The sequence below is a fragment of the Schistocerca gregaria genome, chromosome X (assembly GCF_023897955.1).
Source record: "Schistocerca gregaria isolate iqSchGreg1 chromosome X, iqSchGreg1.2, whole genome shotgun sequence".
In the NCBI taxonomy this organism is placed as follows: Eukaryota; Metazoa; Arthropoda; class Insecta; order Orthoptera; family Acrididae; genus Schistocerca; species Schistocerca gregaria.
The window spans coordinates 396,089,113-396,109,642 of record NC_064931.1 but is presented as its reverse complement, the minus strand read 5'-3'; the positions used below and the strand labels follow the sequence as shown (position 1 = coordinate 396,109,642).

General features: G+C 43.6%; 1 protein-coding gene across 1 annotated transcript in view; it reads right to left on the bottom strand.

Moving 5' to 3' along the window:
* Positions 1–20,530, bottom strand: part of LOC126298087 (inverted formin-2-like) — a 150,953-nt gene that overhangs the window by 92,804 nt on the left and 37,619 nt on the right. Inside the window, exon 3 of the mRNA XM_049989404.1 lies at positions 10,819–11,080. Coding sequence (XP_049845361.1) covers positions 10,819–11,080 — 262 coding nt within the window. The remainder of the gene's footprint in view (positions 1–10,818; positions 11,081–20,530) is intronic.

Here is a 20,530-nt window from a genome sequence, read left to right as displayed (position 1 = left end):
GACGTTAATTCTCACTGCAGAGGCCATTACGTCTCAACCCACAACTGTGTCGTGGTACATGGCAGAAAGTGCTAAAAGCCTACGAAATATAATTATGACTGAGGTAATTGCTCATATAACAGAAGGTGAATGCTCAGCAACTACAGACATCTGGACATCCAGTGAGAGTAGAAACAACTATCTGGCATATACTGTCTCCTGTGTCGTTGACTGGACTCTCAGATCTCGAAATTTTCTTTAAAACTCAGTTTAGAGATGAATCAAAAACGCTCGGTAACAATATAAGAGGATAGTTTAGACGATTTATGTCTCTTGGTATCCAACACTCTACTTTGAGAAACTTTCAGCACACAACTGATCTAGATACCAACATTGTCGTTGCACTGCGCGATTATTCACGACTGTATTGTTCCTGCCATATGCTAAATACAGGGCTACGAAATAATTTTGATGCGGAGTATATATTCGTCAATTGGCCATACGTTCATGGTCTTTTGACTCCTGCGATAGAACGCGTCACTTACGTAAAGAAAAGGAGCCTTCTTAATGCTCTTGATTGATCACTGAGCCATTCTAACGATACTCGCTGGAATAAGCACCTGACAATGTTAGAATGTCTTTGTGCGAGTAGCTCCCTGAGAAGAGAGAATTAGCCCAAAATGAAAGAACTGAAAATTCGCTGATGAAAGAACGTTTTCACGTTATATATACTATTCAATTACTGTAATTCGTATGGGCAATCGTTTATTTTTTTTTTAGCTTTTAAAAGATAAGGGTATTTGTAGCTCTTCAAAGCGGCTTCCAAGGAATTAAAACTGGGGAAATCACCTACACGTTAACCAACATATCACTTACGTAAAGAAAAAATGTCTTCTTAATGCTCTTGATAGATCACTGAGCAGTCTACGATACTCGCTGGAATAAGCAGCTGACAATGTTAGAATGTCTTTGTACGAAAAGCTCGATGAGAATGGAGAAATAACCAGAAATAAAGGAACTGATATCATGCTGATGAAAGAACGTTTTACGGTATGTATGCTATTCTATTAATGTAATTATTATACGCAATCGTTTATTTTATAGCTTTTAAAACATAATGGTTTTTGTAGCACTTCAAAGCAGCGTCCAAGCAATTAGAACTGGAGAAATCACCTACACTGCACCTTCTGTTGACATAGACGATGACAATGTTAAAGCATTTGAGTCAGGCGCCCCAAGACAGAGTAGCTTCTGAAATCGGACTTTTACATAAACGTCTCAAATTATACTTAGATGAAAAGCTATTTGTCCTGAGATGCTGTGAGGAAGCAACTTTCCTCTAGCGACCAATCATCATTTAAAAATGGTATCTGAAGATAAGAGGCTTAAAGTCATTAAAAGGATACAATAGTTTTACTTCCTCATACTTCCCCAATCCCACAATTCACTAACGATATTTCCCATTACTGCATCTCCAACCTTCCTTTCTCTTTGATCACGCTAGTGGGTTCAAACGGAACTGGCTTACCTTTCAATCTATAAATAGTTATCTCAATGTACTCTACTCTTATGGAAGTTACAAAAGTAACATTTAATGTTCTGAAATAGGAGATACGCTCATTCCTACATGTTCCTCCACAACTAGTAACACGTGAATCCTTGGGAATCCATGTTGTCCTAAATGAAAGTTAGAATTTTTTTCCATATATGCACTGAAATATGAATTTTGCTGTCCTCAGGTAAAGAGAAGAGAGGTATAATGAGGCTGGACATGTATTTCAGAGCCCCACCACATCAAAAAACAAATCTTATTGAAGAACATAAATTCTGTTACTCCAGCCGCTGGGTTACTAGTTGTGCAATGGGAAGATGGAAGTGAAACATTATGGTAGCCTACACTCGATGGTATTCACCATCTACACCGAACAAGCAGTAAAGCATACAAGGATAAATTTGTAAACAGAATTTAATATCAGGGAGAAGCAATAAACATTTTGAAATTTACCAGTGACACTGCAATTCTGTCAGAGACAGCAAAGAACTTGGAATAACAGTTGAGTGGAACAGACAGTGCCCTGGAAAGTGAATATGAGATAACCCTCAATGGATCTAAATGAAAGGTAATGGAACGTATTCTAATTAAACCTAGCAGTACCAACGGATTTTCCATAACGTGTACTACGAAAGGGGGGCGTAATATGTAACCAACAAAAAGATATATGGGTTTCGTTAATTTTCGTTGTCTTTTACGCACAAGATACTTTTTATAGATACACTAATGTGTAAGATGTGTCCTAAACCTGAAAATATGAGTATCACACCGGTTCTGAAAATTCGCATCCACAGACCAGACCAAAATTTGTACGTTAAGTTTTACTGAAAAATTTAAAACAATTACGGAATCTGGTAGAAGACATCATTAAAAATCACAATTATATTTTTTTTTCAAAACGTTAAAATATAATGTACATGACCAGATTACAGTGTTCTGGAAACGTAGCCCTCACCCTTGGTAATGCGAGGGTTACATCAGGTATTGTTAAGGGAATCAGATTACGCAATGAGACACTATAGGACAATAGGGCATAAAAATAACTGATGATGGCCGAAGAACAGAGAATATAAAATGAAGACTGGCTATAGCAAGAAAAGTATTAGTGATGAAGGGGGATTTGCTTACATCCAACATAAATTTAAGTGATAGGAAGTATTTCCTGAAGGTATTTGTGTGGTTTCGTAGATGCTACTCCAGGCGGGTGTAAAAATGAATGTGCGCAATGGAAAATACTGAACGCGAAAATGAAGATTTTGCCCTGTCTGACTACCCCCTGAAGCAGATCTTAGGATCTCTCCACAGTGATAGTATTTCCTCCTTCTTCCTCTTTAACATATAAATTACAACATGAAAATAAGTGAATGATTAAGGGAACAAGTAACTACTAAATAATAAAAGTTATTTCTGCTTATACATTTACTGTAAATTAAAACCCCTTGATATATTACAGATGTTTACATGTCGATGTGCAATAGACATAAGAGATACAAATGAATTTCCTGATTAATATTGTTGATCAACTGCACAAATCTGCCCCTTTTTGTGGCTACGCGATCTAATATAAATAACGCGAGATGACTGACATTATCTACATCCCAAACACTAGACGACACTACTTTCAAATATGATCTATAGTGGTGTGCAACGTCAGTGGAAATAAAACTTACATGATCACACCTTTCTAGCTTTATAGCCCTAATAAGCCGAAGCAATTAGCAATATCACCGTATGTACTGCGTCCCATGCGTCGGAGTGATGGTTCTCGCGCACGTCTGCGACGATGGAAGAACTCCAGCTACAAAATAAAAAACTCATTAAACAATAGGACGGCAGAAGGTGGTCCTTTGACTAGTATAATGGAATACTATCTTCTCCTCTCTGTGTCCTACAGATAAATAACGCGAATTTCAAATCACAAGGATGGAATTTAGCTGCCTCACCGTCATTATTGACAGAAGAAGTGCTCTCAGTCGCTGAACGCTGCGTACTCAACAATGACTCTCTAACCGGAGGCGAAGAGTAGTATAAGTTATCAACACCTTCGGCCCCCTTAAGAAACTTTCCAGTGCCTTGTGTCACTATATCATGCAATTTAAGCCTTAGTGATTTTGCCCTCATTTGTCCTATCATGATAAGCGAACCTTACGACAGTATTTTACTGGTGACAGTTTCCCCAGGTTGAATATTATGTCCCCGAGTTCCACCGCGAGTGACCGAAAGTCAGTTTCGGCATTATGCTTGATGAGAAAGTCTAGCCCTGGGATTGCACAGCAGCCTTCGCCTGCATCACCCATTACACTGCAAGTGTTGTCACTTTCGTCAATCCCCTGGTCCAGTGGCAAAAGCCTTTTCGGGCCTATCCTAAACCTTGCAGACACATTTCCTCTTTCTTCTGCTCCCACCTTCTGAGCAGGCAGTGCTGTCACAGACGGTTAGCACACTTGACTCGCTTTCGGGAGGACGACGGTTCAATCCCGAGTCCGGTCATCGTGATTTAAGTCTTCCGTGATTCCCCTAAATCTCTCCAGGCAAATGCCGGGATGGTTTCTTTGAAAGAACACGTCCGACTTCCTTCCCCGTCCTTCCCTAATCCAATGAGACCGATGACCTTGCAGTTAGGTCTCCTCCCCCCCCCCTCCCAAACAACCCCAACCATGAAACTTCCTGGCAGATTAAAACTGTGTGCCCGACCGAGACTCGAACTCGGGACCTTTGCAAAGGTCCCGAATTCGAGTCTCGGTCGGGCACACAGTTTTAATCTGCCAGGAAGTTTCATATCAGCGCACACTCCGCTGCAGAGTGAAAATCTCATTCTGGAACCCCAACCATTTCAGTACCCAAAACATCTGCAATACAATCAGCCTTATTGATTGCTCTCCGTGCAACCTCCTAAGTATCTACAGCAAAATTACGGTCGGGAGTAGCAGTCTGCAAGACGCTAAAATCATCGGCAGGTGCACTTTCCTCCACATCTGGTCCAGGCTGCAAAAATTCGCAATCTCTGCCAGGGTATACCTTACTAACTATGCAAACAACAAACGAGGACAAAAAATCAGTAAAACAACAAGGACACTTAATCTAATTCTACCCTAACACTTATTGTAACTTAACTTCTCCACGTGAGCGGCTACTCATGACTACTACTTTACGCGCTTAAATGCAGCGAGCCACATTTATAGCTCAAAATGAAATTCATTGCCAACTGAAAACGGAGGAAACTACCACAAAACTCCGACTTCTCGACAAAACTCATCTTCTCCACCTAAGAAGCTACGCATGGTTAACACCTTATACACTTTCAGACAATTAGCCACACTCATTGATGATAGGCAAAAGTAACGTTCATATTTACACATCTTCAGAACCCAGTCTGTGTTTACTTACCACATGTCACACATGAAAACAGAACTGAAATGATGGGAAACGGTGGACTGACTTGACGTGATACTCGTAGCGGAAAAAAAGAAGGTTCAGCGCAATGACCCACTCCATACTGGTGTTGTCTGTCGACGAACCTGCAACCCTGAGGTAGTCGAGAGTCATCGTCTCCAGGTAGGGTGACTGGTAAGGTTCCTCTGTCACTGAAATTTAGTGGTGACACACACTTCTGACAACAAAATGTAGATGTCGCCCAAGGGCGAAGCAGGCGGCAAAAGACTTCCCAAGCGGCCTCACGTAAGGCCTCCCCGGTTTGTCTGACAAACAGGTTCCAAGCACTGTCTGTGACTGAAGCTGCCGCTGAGCCAGATGCTGTCGCCTGTCCTGTTTCAGAGGAAACCACTAAGCCTGCAAAATCCGGGCAATAGCAGTGGGTGGCATTATTGGTACATGGGAGCTCGCTCGTTAGGCGCGCTATGGGACTCCTTAGGGCCTTGCTGACAAGGCGGGTAAGAAAACCAATGTGCAGCACAGGGTGCAGCCACCTGCAGGTGGTTGCTCATGTCAGTACCAGTGATGTGAGTCACTTTCGATCAGAAGAGATTCTCTCTGGCTTCTAGCGGCTAACAGAAGTGGTAAAGGCTGCCAGGTTAGCTTGCAAGATGAAAGCAGGGCTGACCATTTGCAGCATAGTCGACACGACCGATTGCAGACATCTGGTTCAGAGCCGAGTGGTGGGTCAATCTGAGGTTCAAACGGTTCTGTGACAGTGTAGGCTGCAGATTCTTCGACTTGCGCCAACGGATGGCTGGGTTTGGGGGTCCGCTGAATAGGTCAGGTGTCCACTATACGCAGGAGGCGGCTACACGGGTAGCAGGGGCTTTGTGGCGTGGATTGGGCGGTTTTTTTAGGTTAGAGGGTCTCGGGAAAACACAAGAAGGTCTTCAGTCACAAAGGGTGCAAGCTGAACACAGGAAGAACGTTGATACAGGAACCATTGTTATTTTTTTTGTTTTTTGGGTCATCAGTCTACTGACTGGTTTGATGCGGCCCGCCACGAATTCTTCCCCTGTGCTAACCTCTTCATCTCAGAGTAGCACTTGCAACCTACGTCCTCAGTTATTTGCTTGACGTATTCCAATCTATGTCTTCCTCTACAGTTTTTGCCCTATACAGCTCCCTCTAGTACCACGGAAGTCATTCCCTCATGTCTTAGCAGATGTCCTATCATCCTGTCCCTTCTCCTTATCAGTGGTTTCCACATATTCCTTTCCTCCCCGATTCTGCGTAGAACCTCCTCATTCCTTACCTTATCAGTCCACCTAATTTTCAACATTCGTCTATAGCACCATATCTTAAAAGCTTCGATTCTCTTCTGTTCCGGTTTTCCCATAGTCCATGTTTCACTACCATAGAATGCTGTACTCCAGACATACATCCTCAGAAATTTCTTCCTCAAATTAAGGCCGGTATTTGATATTAGTAGACTTCTCTTGGCCAGAAATGCCTTTTTTGCCATAGCGAGTCTGCTTTTGATGGCCTCCTTGCCCCGTCCGTCATTGGTTATTTTACTGCCTAGGTAGCAGAATTCCTTAACTTCATTGACTTCGTGACCATCAATCCTGATGTTAAGTTTCTCGCTGTTCTCATTTCTACTACTTCTCATTACCTTCGTCTTTCTCCGATATATATTGGTATAACAGTTGCAATTTGTCGTAGTTGTGTTGGGAAAGTACCAGAGCTCCAAGCGCTAATAGAAATCACTGATTCTCAAATCGTTATAGGCACTGAAAGCTGGCTAAAATCGGATATAAGCTCAGCCAAAATGTTTGCGAAGACCTAACGGTGTGCCAGCCGCAGTGTCCAGGCGGATGTAGGCTTTTCAGTCTGGAGCTGCGAGATTGCTACAGTCACAGGTTCGAATCTTGCATCGGGCATGGATGTGTGTGATGTCCTTAGGTTGGTTAGGTTTAAGTAGTTCTAAGTTCTAGGTGACTGATAACCTATGATATTACGTCCCATAGTGTTCAGAGCCAGTTTTAAACCTAACGGTGTTCCGAAAAGATAGGCTAAACACCGTTGGCGGTGGTGTGTTTGCTGCTGTCAGAAGTAGTTTAACATGTCGCGAAACTGAAGTAGATACTTCCTGTGCGTTAGTATGTGCAGAGGTCATTGTTGGCAACCGGAATAGTATAATAATTGGATGCTTTTACTTACCTCGAAGTTCATATGATACAGTTGCTTAAAGGTTCAAAGAAAACTTGAGTTTGATTTCAAACACGTACCCGACTCATACGATAATAGTTGATGGTGACTTTAATTTACCCTCGATATGTTGGCGAATATACATGTTTAATTCCGAAGTGTGCATAAAATATCATCCGATATTTTGCTAAACGCATTCTCCGTAAATTATTGGGAGCAGTTAGTTCATGAGCCCACGCGAATGGTAAACAGTTATAAAAACACATTTGACCTCTTAGCAATAAATAATCCTGAGTTAATAACGAGCATCAAAAGCGATATACGGATTAGTGAACATAGGGTTGTCGTAGCGAGACTGAATATTGCAATTCATAAGTCCTCGAAAAATAAGTGAAAAATATACCTTTTCAAAAAAGCAGATAAAAATTCACTTGACGCCTTCCTGAGAGACAATCTCCACTCATTCCAAATTAATAATATAAGTGTAGGCCAGATGTGGCTTAAATTCAAAGAAATAGTATCGGCAGCAACTGAGAAACTTATAACAAATAAACAAACAAACAACGGAGCTGATCCTCCTTGGTACAATAAGCGGGTTAGAACACTGTTGCAGGTACAACGAAACCGCCGCTCGGGATTAGCCGAGCGGTCTCGGGCGTTGCAGTCATGGACTGTGCGGCTGGTCCCGGCGGAGGTTCGAGTTCTCCCTCGGGCATGGGTGTGTGTGTGTATTTGTCCTTACGATAATTTCGGTTAATTAGTGTGTAAGCTTAGGGACTGATCACCTTAGCAATTAAGTCCCATAAGATTTCACACACATTTAAACATTTTTTTGAACAACGAAACAAAAATGCCAAATTTCAACACAAGCAAAATCCCCAAGATTGGCGATCCTTTACAGGAGCTCGAAATTTAGCGCGGAGTTCAATGCGAGACGCCTATAACAGTTTCCACAACGAAACTTTGTCTCGAAACCTGGCAGAAAATCCAAAAAGATTCTGGTCGTTTGTGAAGTACGTTAGCGGCAAGAACCAATCAATGTCTTCTCTACGCGATAACAATGGAGATACTATCGAAGACAGTGCTGCCAAATCAGAGTTACTAAACACAGCCTTCTGAAATGCCTTCACAAAAGAAGACTAAATATCCCAGAATTAAAATCGAGAACAGCTGCCAACATGAGTAATGTAGAAGTAAATATCCTCGAAGTAGTGAAGCAACTCAAATCACGCAATAAAAGCAAGACTTGTGGTCCAGACTGTATACCAATTAGGTTCCTTTCCGAGTATGCTGATGCATTAGCTCCATACTTAACAATCATATACAACCGTTCGCTCGACGAAAGATCCGTACTCAAACACTCGAAAGTAGCACAGGTCTCACCAACATTCAAGAAAGGTAGTAGGAGTAATCCACTAAATTACAGGCCCATATCGTTAACATCGATATAAAGCAGGATTTTAGAACATAAATTGTGTTCGAACATTAAGAATTACCTCGAAGGAAACCGTCTATTGACATACAGTCAACACTGGTTTAGAAAACATCGTTCCTGTGAAACACAACTAGCTCTTTATTCACACGAAGTGCTGAGGGCTATTGACAAGGGATTTCAGATCGATTCCATATTCCTGGATTTCCGGAAGGTTTTGACACTGTACCACGCAAGCTGCTCGTAGTGAAATTGCGTGCTTATGGAATGTTGTGTCAATTGTGTGACTGGATTTGAGATTTCCTGTCAGAGAGGTCACAGTTGGCAGTAATAAAAGGAAAGTCATCAAGTAATACAAAAGTGATTTCAGGCGTTCCCCAAGGTAGCGTTACAGGCCCTTTGCTGTTCCTTATCTATATAAACGATTTGGAAGACAATCTGAGCGGCCGTCTTCGGTTGTTTGCAGATGACACTGTCGTTTATCGACTAATAAAGTCATCAGGAGTTCAAAACACTTAGAAAATGAGACCTACCAACTAAAGAGGACTCTACGCTACAAGTGGATACTACGCTTGCCCGTCCTCTTTTAGAATACTGCTGCGCAGTGTGGGATCCTTACCAGAGAGGACTGACTGAGCAGCACGTTTTGTGTTATCATGAAATATGGGAGAGGGTGTCACAGAAATGATACACGATTTGCGCTTGAAATCATGAAAAGAAAGATAATTATCGTTGCGACGGAACCTTCTCGCGAAATTCCAATCACCAACTTTCTCCTCTGAATACGAAATTATTTAGTTGACACCGACCTAAATAGGGAGGAACGATCACAACGATAAAATAATGGAAATCAGGGCTCCTACGGAAAGATATTTTTTCCGCGCGGTATTGACATTGGAATAATGGAGAATTGTGAAGGTGGTTCAATGTGGTTCAATGAACCTTCTGCCAGGCACATAAATGTCATTTGCAGACTATCAATGTAGATGTAGACGTACATGTGCAGGTCTGAGTTGAGGTGGTGGACTGATGTCGGGATGATGATCGATGGCTGCTCATAAAAATTTCACTATTAGTCATGCATTTTACTGAAGATCAAACTAGAATATTCTGTGGTGCAACGTCCTCCATAACGTGTGCTGAAGTCAGCGAGTGTTAAGGAACTGACACAACACGTGGCCATGGTCTCAGGCGACTGCCTTCTAAGTCGGAAGGCTGCTTGCACCTAGTAGTTGGCATGAAGGTGGCCCTCTGGCTGGAAGATGCTAAGCCACAGCACTGATCTTAAAACCAGAAGCAGGGGCCACCAGTTAGTGGATGCTAAATCTCGTGGTGGCTGCTTGTCGCATCATGTCGCCTCGAGGAGCGGCATACACCTCTTCTCGTGAATTGTAGCTACCAGACTGAGACACCTTTGACTGAAAATAATTTTAATTTATGTTGGGTCAGAGCGTTCTTGGTTTGCAAATCACAGCTCGCAGAAAATTATACCAAAAGAAGTCTGTTGATTCGATGTGTAGTAACTGGCCTACAAACGCCTTTCTGCTGGGTCATCGTTATGGCACCGCCAGCCCCTTTCCTGGAGCACAATGTGGGAATCTGTCAGTGGCATTGCTGCATCTGACGTATTGGTGTTTGGTCGGCTCTGAGCTGACCCACTAACAAAGTCTTTTGCAACAGCCATGGCAATATCACTTTTGTATTCCGCCTGGAATGAAGCACACGAGTCTGCTTCTGTAAAGTGAAAGGTTGGCCGAATGAAGGAAGTGAGTAGGAGTAGGAAAAGGTGAAAATCTCTAGGTACTGCTCTTAAAAATGGTTTTACTACATCACAATTTTAACTTAATACATAACTTTGCACTGAGGTGCGAAGCCTTAGACCCATCATAAGTAGTACATAGTCTCAATAGCAAGTAAAGTCTCCTGGCCATCTGCTCTTGATCAAAATGGGTAGAATCTGTCACGGAGCTCGTAGACCTCCACAGCACCACGTAGGGGGCGCTGACGTCGGTGTCTGTTGTAGTACCAACTTAAGAACTTTCACCTACGGCTTGGCATCGTAGCTATCGATACCTCAATCACAATTTTACTCAGTGGCGCCACATCCCTCCCCCCTTGAAACGACACACCGTCGTTGAGTAGGGCTTCCGACGACGGGTGGAGGGACCCAGGGGGGCGCAGCAGACAGCGGAATTGCTAGGACGTACTTTCCACCCGTGACCCCGAATTGCTCGCGAAGGGGCGAGGAAAACGGTCTCTGGAAACCCGCCCAGGCCGCGCACCGCCACTGGGTATGCTCGGATGAGGAGGCGGAGCAACGACCTCTGTGGGCCACGGCGGCGACGGCGAGACGGCAGCCTCAGCGTCCATCGGTTCCAGCACTGTGGAGGAACGCGGCGGCGGCCGCCGGAGGTGGGCACGTGGTGGCGGCGAGAGGCGTCCGTCCGGTGCAGGTGACTGCACGGCGACGATAGCAGGCGCGCCCGCTGGAGTCGTGAGCTGAGGCGGCAGAATCTGTGAAGCCTCCAATTCTGCCGGAAAACAACGAACGGCAGAAATACAACGAACGGCAGAAATACGACGACGGCACAAACGGTTTCGGTGTCGCTTGTCAGTGCTGGAGTAACCAGAAATGACAAATAAGGCGCGGAAAAACTGGTGAAGAACGCGTCCCTGTTCCCAGCGCTGGCTGTCAGAGAATACGCGATAGAACACTAAATCATGCGGCGCCAATCCAGAAAGTGGCGAAGCAGCGGGAGCGCACGCTATCGGGTGCAATAGCTGCAGCAGCGACCGATGGGCGCGGCCATGTAGCAATTCCACTAAGGAACGGTTGCCGAGCGGGTGCAAGGAATATGAAACATAGAAAGTCAAGAGCGCGTGCTTGTGAGAGTGTGTGGTGCGCAACTTGCTCATCTGCGACTTAAACGTATGCACAAAGTGTTGAGCCTCGCCGTTTGACTGGGGGTGGAACAGGGCTGAGGTCACATGGCGAATGCCATTAGCAGCACAGGACGCTTCAAACTCTGAGGACACGAATTGGAGGCCATTGTCGGAGTCAGTAACTTCAGGAATGCCCTCAATGCAGAAAATAGACGTCGAAGCCCAAATAGTACTGGCAGATGTAGTAGAAGACATAGTTACAACAAAAGGAAAGTTTCTGTATGCATCAATGACTATCAACCAGCGGATGTCCCAGAAGGGACCCGCAAAATCAATATGAACGCGCTGCCTAGGCACAGTAGGATTCAGCCACGCAAAGAAGCGCTGGCGGCTTGCAGATTGATGCTCCACGCAAGAGCGACAGTTAGCAAGCAAATTCTCAATATATTTATCAATGCAGACCCAAGTGCAGTGACGATGCGCTAATTGCTTCATCTGCAGTATACCCCAATGAACAGCGTGCAGCAAGCGGAAAATTTCCGAATGCAAGTCTGATCATTGTCAGTTTGTAACGAGATCACACCATGGTGTACAGAGAAGTTTTGACATTGCGCAAAGTAACGTCGAACAAGTGGATCACGAATCTTCGTGGCAGATGGAGGCCATTGAGTACGAATATACTGCAAAAGAATCTGCAAAGAATGGTCGGCGGCTGTCGCGGAAGCAATTTGACGAAAGTCCACTGGCAAAAAATCAACTAATTCATTATCTTGTGGATCAATAAACATGCATGACAATTCGGAAGAATCAAGCACATCGTCAGGACCGATAGGCAGACGAGACAAAGCATCATCATTGCCATGCTGGGCTGTGGGCCAAAACAAAATTTCGTAATTATAGTTAGAGAAAAAGAATGACTAACATTGCAACTTTTGTGCCATACGGGCCGGAACTGGCTTAGACGGGTGGTACAACGACTCAAAGGCTTATGGTCGGTGACCAAATAGAACTTGCGTCCATACAAAAAATTATCAAACTTTCTCACACCATATACAATAGATAAAGCTTCTTTCTCGATTTGAGAATAGTTTTGCTGGGCAGAATTGAGCAACTATCTGGCGATCGACAGACTTAATCTGGTGTGAGACAACTGCTCCGATGCCATGAGAAGATTCATCGACAGGCAAAACAACTGGTTTGGAGGAATCGAAAGGAATCAAACAGCGATCACTCAACAAAGCAGATTTGAGCTTGTGGAAATCAGCGTCACATTCCGAAGACCAAACAAAAGAAACGTTATTACGCCGAAAGCGATGCAAGGCGCTGCAATCTGCGCTGCATTTGGTATAAATCGGATATAACATGAAATTTTGCCCAACACAGACTGAAGTTCTTTCAAGTTCCTGGATGCTGGCAAGTCTTTAATTGCACTGAGATGTGAGGGCGAGGAGTGGGTACGAGTACCCTGTTCGTTGATCATATGTCCTACATACTGAACCTCAGTTTAAAAAATTTGCACTTGCCACTGTTACACTTTAGTCCCGCCTGCAAAAGCACAATACATAAGGCACGCAAATTCTGGAAATGTTCGCCAGGGGTGCGACGTTATACCACTATATCGTCCAGATAATTTGAGCAACCAGGGACAGTGGCTCCCAACTGCTGCAAATAAGACTGAAAAATAGCATTACCTAAAGCACAACCGAACGGAAGCCGGCGAAACTTGAGCAATCCAAGATGGGTCTTGATCACAAAATAGCGCTGCACCTATTCGTCGAGAGGAATCTGAAAGTATGCGTCACGCAAGTCAATCGAAAGAATTTTCCCGCACCAAGCTTATCAAAAATGTCTTTAGGACGCAGTAAGGGAAATGTAGCTACCACTCTCTGGGGATTTACTGTAGACTTAAAGTCAGCACAAATATGGAAACAACCGTTTGATTTCTTCACACACACTATAGGCGAAGCCCATCGCGAACTAGAAACAGGTTCAATGACACCAATGTCTTGCAAATGCTTAAGTTCAGAAGCTACGGCGTCGCGCAGTGTGTGCAGTGCTGGGCGTGAAAGCCAGAAAATAGGCATGTCATTGTCTTTAACTGCAGCATGTGCTGCAGAGTCTGTGGCAAAACCAAGGCCATCAGAAAAGAGTTCAGCAAAATCATGGCATAGTGCGGCAACACTGTGTGCATGGTCAATAGCGTTAATGTAAAGTATATTGTCCTGATTTGCGAGGTCAAATAGTTCAAATGCGTCCATGACAAAATTGTTCGTAGCATCATTAGAGCAGAGCAGATGGAAAGACACTGTACGGGTCGTGGCAACCATATGTGGCTAGCAAACTATACACGCAGAGCACTGAGAATGCCTGTCCAGTAAGTGCAGTCAGTGTGGAATGTGAACGAAGAAGCGGGAGTGAACCAAGCAAGTCATACGTCGATTTGTTCAGTAAAGAAACTGACGCACCAGTGACCAGCTGCATGCGAACAGAACACACACAAATGAGCAAGTCACAAAAAGGTTCCTCGTATCGCACTGATGCGAGAGGAAGTGTCTTGCAAAACTTGATTCACACGACGAGCTATCGAAGGACGTGAATCCGAAGGCTTTGAATAAATGGCATTAACATCCACAGGCGTATGTGAATCATGATCATGGCCGTTGCCGTTGCGGTGACGTCCACGCGAGTCACAAGAATGGTAGACATTCTGCGCAATATCGCCTATTAACATTATATCACCATATGAGCTTCCACACGATCCATTAAAGGCACAATCAGACGTTAGACCCTGAAGGCCCGTTAACCAAGCTTTATTCGATTGAGTAGAGCCACGCCGGAGGCGAAAGAATTTGTAGCGTGCAGCTACAACACTTACTCTATCACAAAAGTGGAAGTTCAAAGCATCAATATTTCGTCGTAACTTTTAGTTTCTGGGCAGGTGGTGGGAAACAATTTCACAAGCACACGATACAACACAACACCTACGTTGACAATGAGAAAAGCAAGCTTCTCTGTACCTGGTATGATGTAAGCTACGAAGTGTGCCTCGAGCTGTGCGATGTATTCTGGCCAGCGTTCAACGTCAGGATTGAAGGAACGAAATGGCGGCGCCGTCGTTGATGGCGTCGGTACAGGCGTTGGCGTCGGAGGCACCGAAGTAGCTGCAGTTAGTAGATCGGACAGGGAAGCCTGTTCCTGTGGAGAAGCCAAGGTTTACACCAATTAAAGTCTTAATAGCGAATGGTGGGAACACTTAAAGACAGTCTCACAGCCAAACGGGCATATCACAGTAAAAGCTAAAGTAGCACCGAGTAAAAAAAATAAATGAGAGAAGAGTAAAATAAATGTAATCCCTGCTAGTCTCCAAGTTTTGTATCCCCCCTGGAAGGCGATGCTTGGGTCTTTTCTGCAAACTGAAAACTTGGCCGAATGAAGGAAGTGAGTAGGAGCAGGAAAAGGTGATAATCTCTCGGTAATGCTCTTAGGAATGGTTTTACTATGTCACAATATTAACTGAATATACAACTTTGCACTGAGGTGCGAAACCTTAGAACCGTCGTGAGTAGTACATAGTCTCAATATTAAGCGAAGTGTCATGGCCGTCTGATCTTGATGAAAATATGCAGAATCTGTCGCGGAGCTAGTAGTCCTCCACAGCTCACAGCTGTCGTCGGTGTCTGTCGTATTGCCAACTTAAGAACTTCCACCTACGCCGTGGCATCGTAGCTATCGATACGACAATCACAATTTTACTCAGTGGCGCCGAAAATTAGTGGTGGCGCTGCAGATCGAATAACTGATAATAAGATGCTGAGTCGAACTGAGGAAAACAAGAAACTTATGGCACGACTTCGTTTCGTAGGGCATATCCTGAGGCTCCAAGGAATTGTCAGTTTGGTAATGGGGAGAAGTGCGTATATTTGGGTGTTGAGGGGGGGGGAGGGGGGGAATTAAAATTGTAGAGGGAGATAAAGTCGTGAATACAGGTAGCAGGTTCAAACTAATGCACCTTCCATTAGCTGGGCAGCGCTGAAGAGGCTTACACAGAATAGACTAGCTTGGGCAGCTCCATCAAACCAGTCTTCAGACTGAACACAACAACAACACTGGGGTAGGGCGCGGGAGGGAGAAGTAGGCTTCTGGTACATAATTTTGCATGTTCTTTACTGGGAAAACTCATGAGAAAGGTAGGTCTCGCATGATTCAGCACCCTCGGCTGTTGACATTGGCAAAAGACGTTTCTGTATTGTTCTAAATTAACGGCGCTGCCCATTCTCGTATGAGAAAAGCTATTTATCTCACACGGTCGGCCGATGCAACGAACTGAGGTAGCGGTTCTTGTATTCTTCTGTTGTTGTAAACAGGAATGTCTCTGGTATAACGTTAAACTGTAACCACATGTGGAGTGACCACTATACAAGCAACAATAGCAGCAACTTCTCTGGAAGGTGGATGAGAGAGTGAAGGTCGTGAGCTGTAACTGTTACCTTGCCTGCTTGGGAAGGTGGAAGGTGGATAGAGAATGTAAAGAAAATAGTCGTGATCACTTACTACTTACCATCAGGTAGTCAGCTCAGTAATGTCAATTGAAATTTACCGAGCAGTGCTTGTTGATTCCTGTTGTGATTTCTTATTACTCCAGGTTGGTGTTCGAGAGAAACGCAACGTTACAGATGTGGCTCCAATGTAATTTTCATAAGACAAATGCGTAAAGCGATCGGTCAGTCACATTATTCTGTGTAGTTAATTGAGTATTGGACCTCGTTTCTGAAAGACTGCAGGTTCGTTGGTCCACCATAAAAGATCTGATAAATGGCTAATCAGTATTCGGATCACACCAATGGCAGACTGGCTCCACGTCAGCAGTTTTGCATTTCTTTCACGAATAGCTTTACACAAAGCTGATAAAGACATTAATACAAAGAGATATGTTTAGTTTCTTAAATTGACATACATGAAAGTTATTAATTTAAATAGACTTAAATACATTCATGGTTCTTAAGAGCTAACAAGATAGATGCTTACATAGCGAAAGCTGAAGGACAAAGGATATACAAAACAGGAAGATATCTCCTAGCTGATCGAAGAAAAAATGGGAAGGCTTTTCTATTCTTTACTGTCTTAGAAAGTATTATTATTTCTGGACATTCTGGTACACACATATTTCATAAACATAACGAAAGAGAATTTTTCTTGGTGTCTTACGTTTTCCTATGATATATTTGACTACGAGACTGGCTGTTACATGAGACGTCATTCAAGTTCCTCACCCTACAGATGTGTCGCGGTACATGGCAGAAAGTGCTGAAAGCCTACGACATATAAATATGCATGAGGTAATTGCTCCTGAAACAGAAGGTGAATACTCAGGAACTACAGACATGTGGACATACAGTGCGAGAAGCGACAATTATCTGACATGTACTGTCTTCTGTTTCATTGAATGGACACTCAGATTTCGCATTTTGTTTACTACTCAGTTTCCAGATGAACCAAAACCGGGCGGTAACATTCTAAGAGAATTTATCCACCACTCTACTATGAAAGACAAACAGCACATGACTGATCAAGGTACAAATCATGTGGTTGAACTGCGCGATATATTCACGATTGAATTGTTCCTGCCGTATGCTAAATACGAGGCAACGAAATAGTTTTAATGCGGAGTACACATGCGTCAACTGTCATGGTCTTTGCCGGTTGGGGTGGCCGTGCGGTTCTAGGCGCTACACTCTGGAGTCGCGCGACCGCTACGGTCGCAGGTTCGAATCTTGCCTCGGGCATGGATGTGTGTGATGTTCTTAGGTTAGTTAGGTTTAAGTAGTTCTACGTTCTTGGGGACTTATGACCTAAGATGTTGAGTCCCATAGTGCTCAGAGCCATTTGAACAATTTTTGAAAGAAATAGTGTTTGCTCGGCTCTGAGCTGGCCCACTCCCTAGACTTTTTTCAACAGAAATACCAACATCACAATTTTACTCAGTACCGCCGAAATAAAATGATGGCGCTGGAGATTGAATAACTGATAAGAAGATACTGAGTCGAACTGGGGAAACAAGACATTTATGGCACAACCTCGTTTTACAGTGCATATCCTGAGGCATCAAGGACTTGTCAGTTTGGTAATGAAAAGAAGTGTGTATATGTGGGTATTGGGGAGGGGCGGGGGGGGGTGTTAAAATTGTAGAGGGAGATGATGTCTTGAATACAGTTAGCAGGTTCAAACTGATGCATATTGCATTAGCCGTGCAGTGCTGAAGAGGCCTGCTAAGAATAGAATAGCTTGGGCAGCTGCCACAAATCAGTCTTCAGACTGAAGACCACAACAACATCATTGAGGAAGGGGGTGGGAGGGAGACGTAGACTTCTGGTCCACAATTTTGCAAGTTCTTTACTGGGAGAACTCACAAGTAAGGTAGATCTCGTGTGATTCAGCGCCCTCGGCTGTAGACATGGGAAAAGTCTTTTCTATATTTCTGCAAATTAACGGCGCTTCTCGTATGTGAAAAGCTATTTATCTCGCACTGTTGGCCGATGCAACGAACTGATGTAGCGGTTCTTGTATTATTTTGCTGTTGTATACAGAAGTGTGTCTGGTTTGACGTTAAACTGCAACCATACATGGAGTGATAACAGTGTAAGTGGTCCGTATCCAACAATAGAAACAACCTCTCTCGAAGGTGGGTGAGCCAGTGGAAGTTGTGAGCTGTAAGTGTTACATTGCTTGCTTACGAAGGTGGAAGGAAGATTGAGAATGTAAAGAAAATAGTCGTGTTCACCTACCACTTACCAACAGGTAATCAGATCAGTAATGTCAACTGAAATTAACTGAGCAGTGCTTGTTGATTCCTCGGTTTAATTCCTATTACTTCAGGTTGTTGTTCGAGAGAAACGCAAACTTTCATATGTGGTTCCAATGTAATTTTGATAAGGCAAGTGCATAACACGATCGGTTACTCGCATTGTGCTGTATAGTTAATTGAGTATCGGACTTCGTTTCTGAAACACTGAAGGTTCGTTGGTGCACCATAAAAGATCTCATATTGCTAATCAGTATTTCGATCACTCAAATGGCAGACTGGCTCCACGTCAGCAGTTTTGCATTTCTTTTACGAATAGCTGTATACATAGCTGATAAAGGCTTCGATACAAAGATATATGTTTACTTTGTTAAATTAATACATCTGAAAGGTATTAAATTGACTATACTTATATAGGAGGGGCGTTTGATAACCCCACGCAAAGTCTGAGAGATGCCACCACCGGCGCCTGTCGAGGTCATGTTTAGTTAGTAGCACCTTTGGAATGAACGCACACCAAGTTTCAGTCATATTGGTCTATTTCTTTGTGTTTGGCATTCGTGTGAGTTAAGGCAGTCGAGTGATTGTCCAAAAATGGGCGAAAAAAATTTCGTGTGGTAATTAAACATTACTTTATGAAAGGCAAAACGCCTCAGGAGACTAAAGAGAAGCTTGATAAACATTACGGTGACACTGCGCCTTCGATTAGAACAGTTTATAAGTGATTTCAAAGTTTTGGGAATGGCCATATGGGCACAAGTAATGCTGAACGTACTGGACGCCCTGTGGAGGTTACCACTCCAGAAATCATTGATAAAATCCATGATATGGTGATGGATGACAGAAGAGTTAAGGTGCGTGAGATTGCTAGTTCTGTGGGCATCTCGAATGAAGGGGTACATTATATTTTGCACGAGCATTTGGACATGAGAAAGCACTCCGCAAGATGCATTCCACGATTGCTCACGCTTGACCAAAAACGGAATTGTACCAAGTGTTGCAAGGATGATTTGCAGCTGTTCAGAAGAATCCGCAGGACTTTGAGCGTGGTTTCGTCACTGTGAATGAAACATGGATACATTACTATACTCCTGAGACCAAACAACAATCTAATCAATGGGTTACCAAGGGAGAATTTGCACCAAAAGGAGGGACAAACATTCCTTCGGCCGGAAAGCTTTTAGCGACTTTCTTTTGGGATTCGCAAGGTATAATCCTCATCGACTATCTGGAAAAGGGTAAAATTATTACAGGTGAATATTATTCATCGTTATTGGACCGTCAGTTTCCTTCCTGACAATGCACCAGCACACACCTCAGCAGTTGTGGTCGCAAAATTAATGGAAATAGGATTTTAACTCGTTACACGTCCCCCCCCCCCCCACCCCCTATTCACCAGACTAGGCTCCCTGGGACTACTATTTGTTCCCCAATTTGAAGAAATGGCTGGCGGGACAAAGATTTTATTCAAATGAGAAGGTGATTGCAGCAACTATAAGCTTTTTTTCAATCTTGGACAATTCCTATTTTTCGGAAACGATCAAAAATTCGAACAGCGTTGGATGAAGTGTTTAGGTCTAAAAGGAGACTATGTTGAAAATTAAGAAAGGTTTACTCCAAACATGTAAGCAGTTTTTATTTTTGTACGGGCTTTTTAAACGCCCGTCGTATATTCATAGTTCTTAAGAGCTAACAAGATAGATGCATACGTACCAAATGCTGAAGAACAAAGGACGATACGAAGCAGGAAGGCATCTCCTAGCTCATCGCAGGAAAAATGTAATGGCTTCTCTGTTCTTCATTGTCGTAGGAAGTATTACATGTAATTATGAACGTTTGTGGACTTTCTGGAACACACATATTTCATGAACATAAAGAAAGAAAATTTTTCTTGGTGTCTTACATTTTCCTGTGATATATTTGACTACGATACTGGCTGTTACATGAGTAGTCATTCAAGTCGTCAGTACAACAAAATTACAAGATTGGTGTAGACAAGAAAAAAACAATACACAATTTGATATGTTTTAAATAAACAATTTGACAAGTTATGTTAAGTCAGTTCAGGGACGAGTCTGCCCAAGGTCAGAGCGCGAGCTCTGATTGTGCACTTTGTAGCAGACGTGGGCATCGAGGCGCCGTCAGTCCAGGACGGTAGCCACGACAGACGTGCGAGCCTTGCGTCACACTGCCTGTTCAGGCGGGACAGCCGCATCGAGGTCCGACGGGCACCACGGAGCAGAGTCGTGCTGCACGGAGGCCCGGCTCGCGAGTTGCGGCCTCACTGGACTGCAGCAGC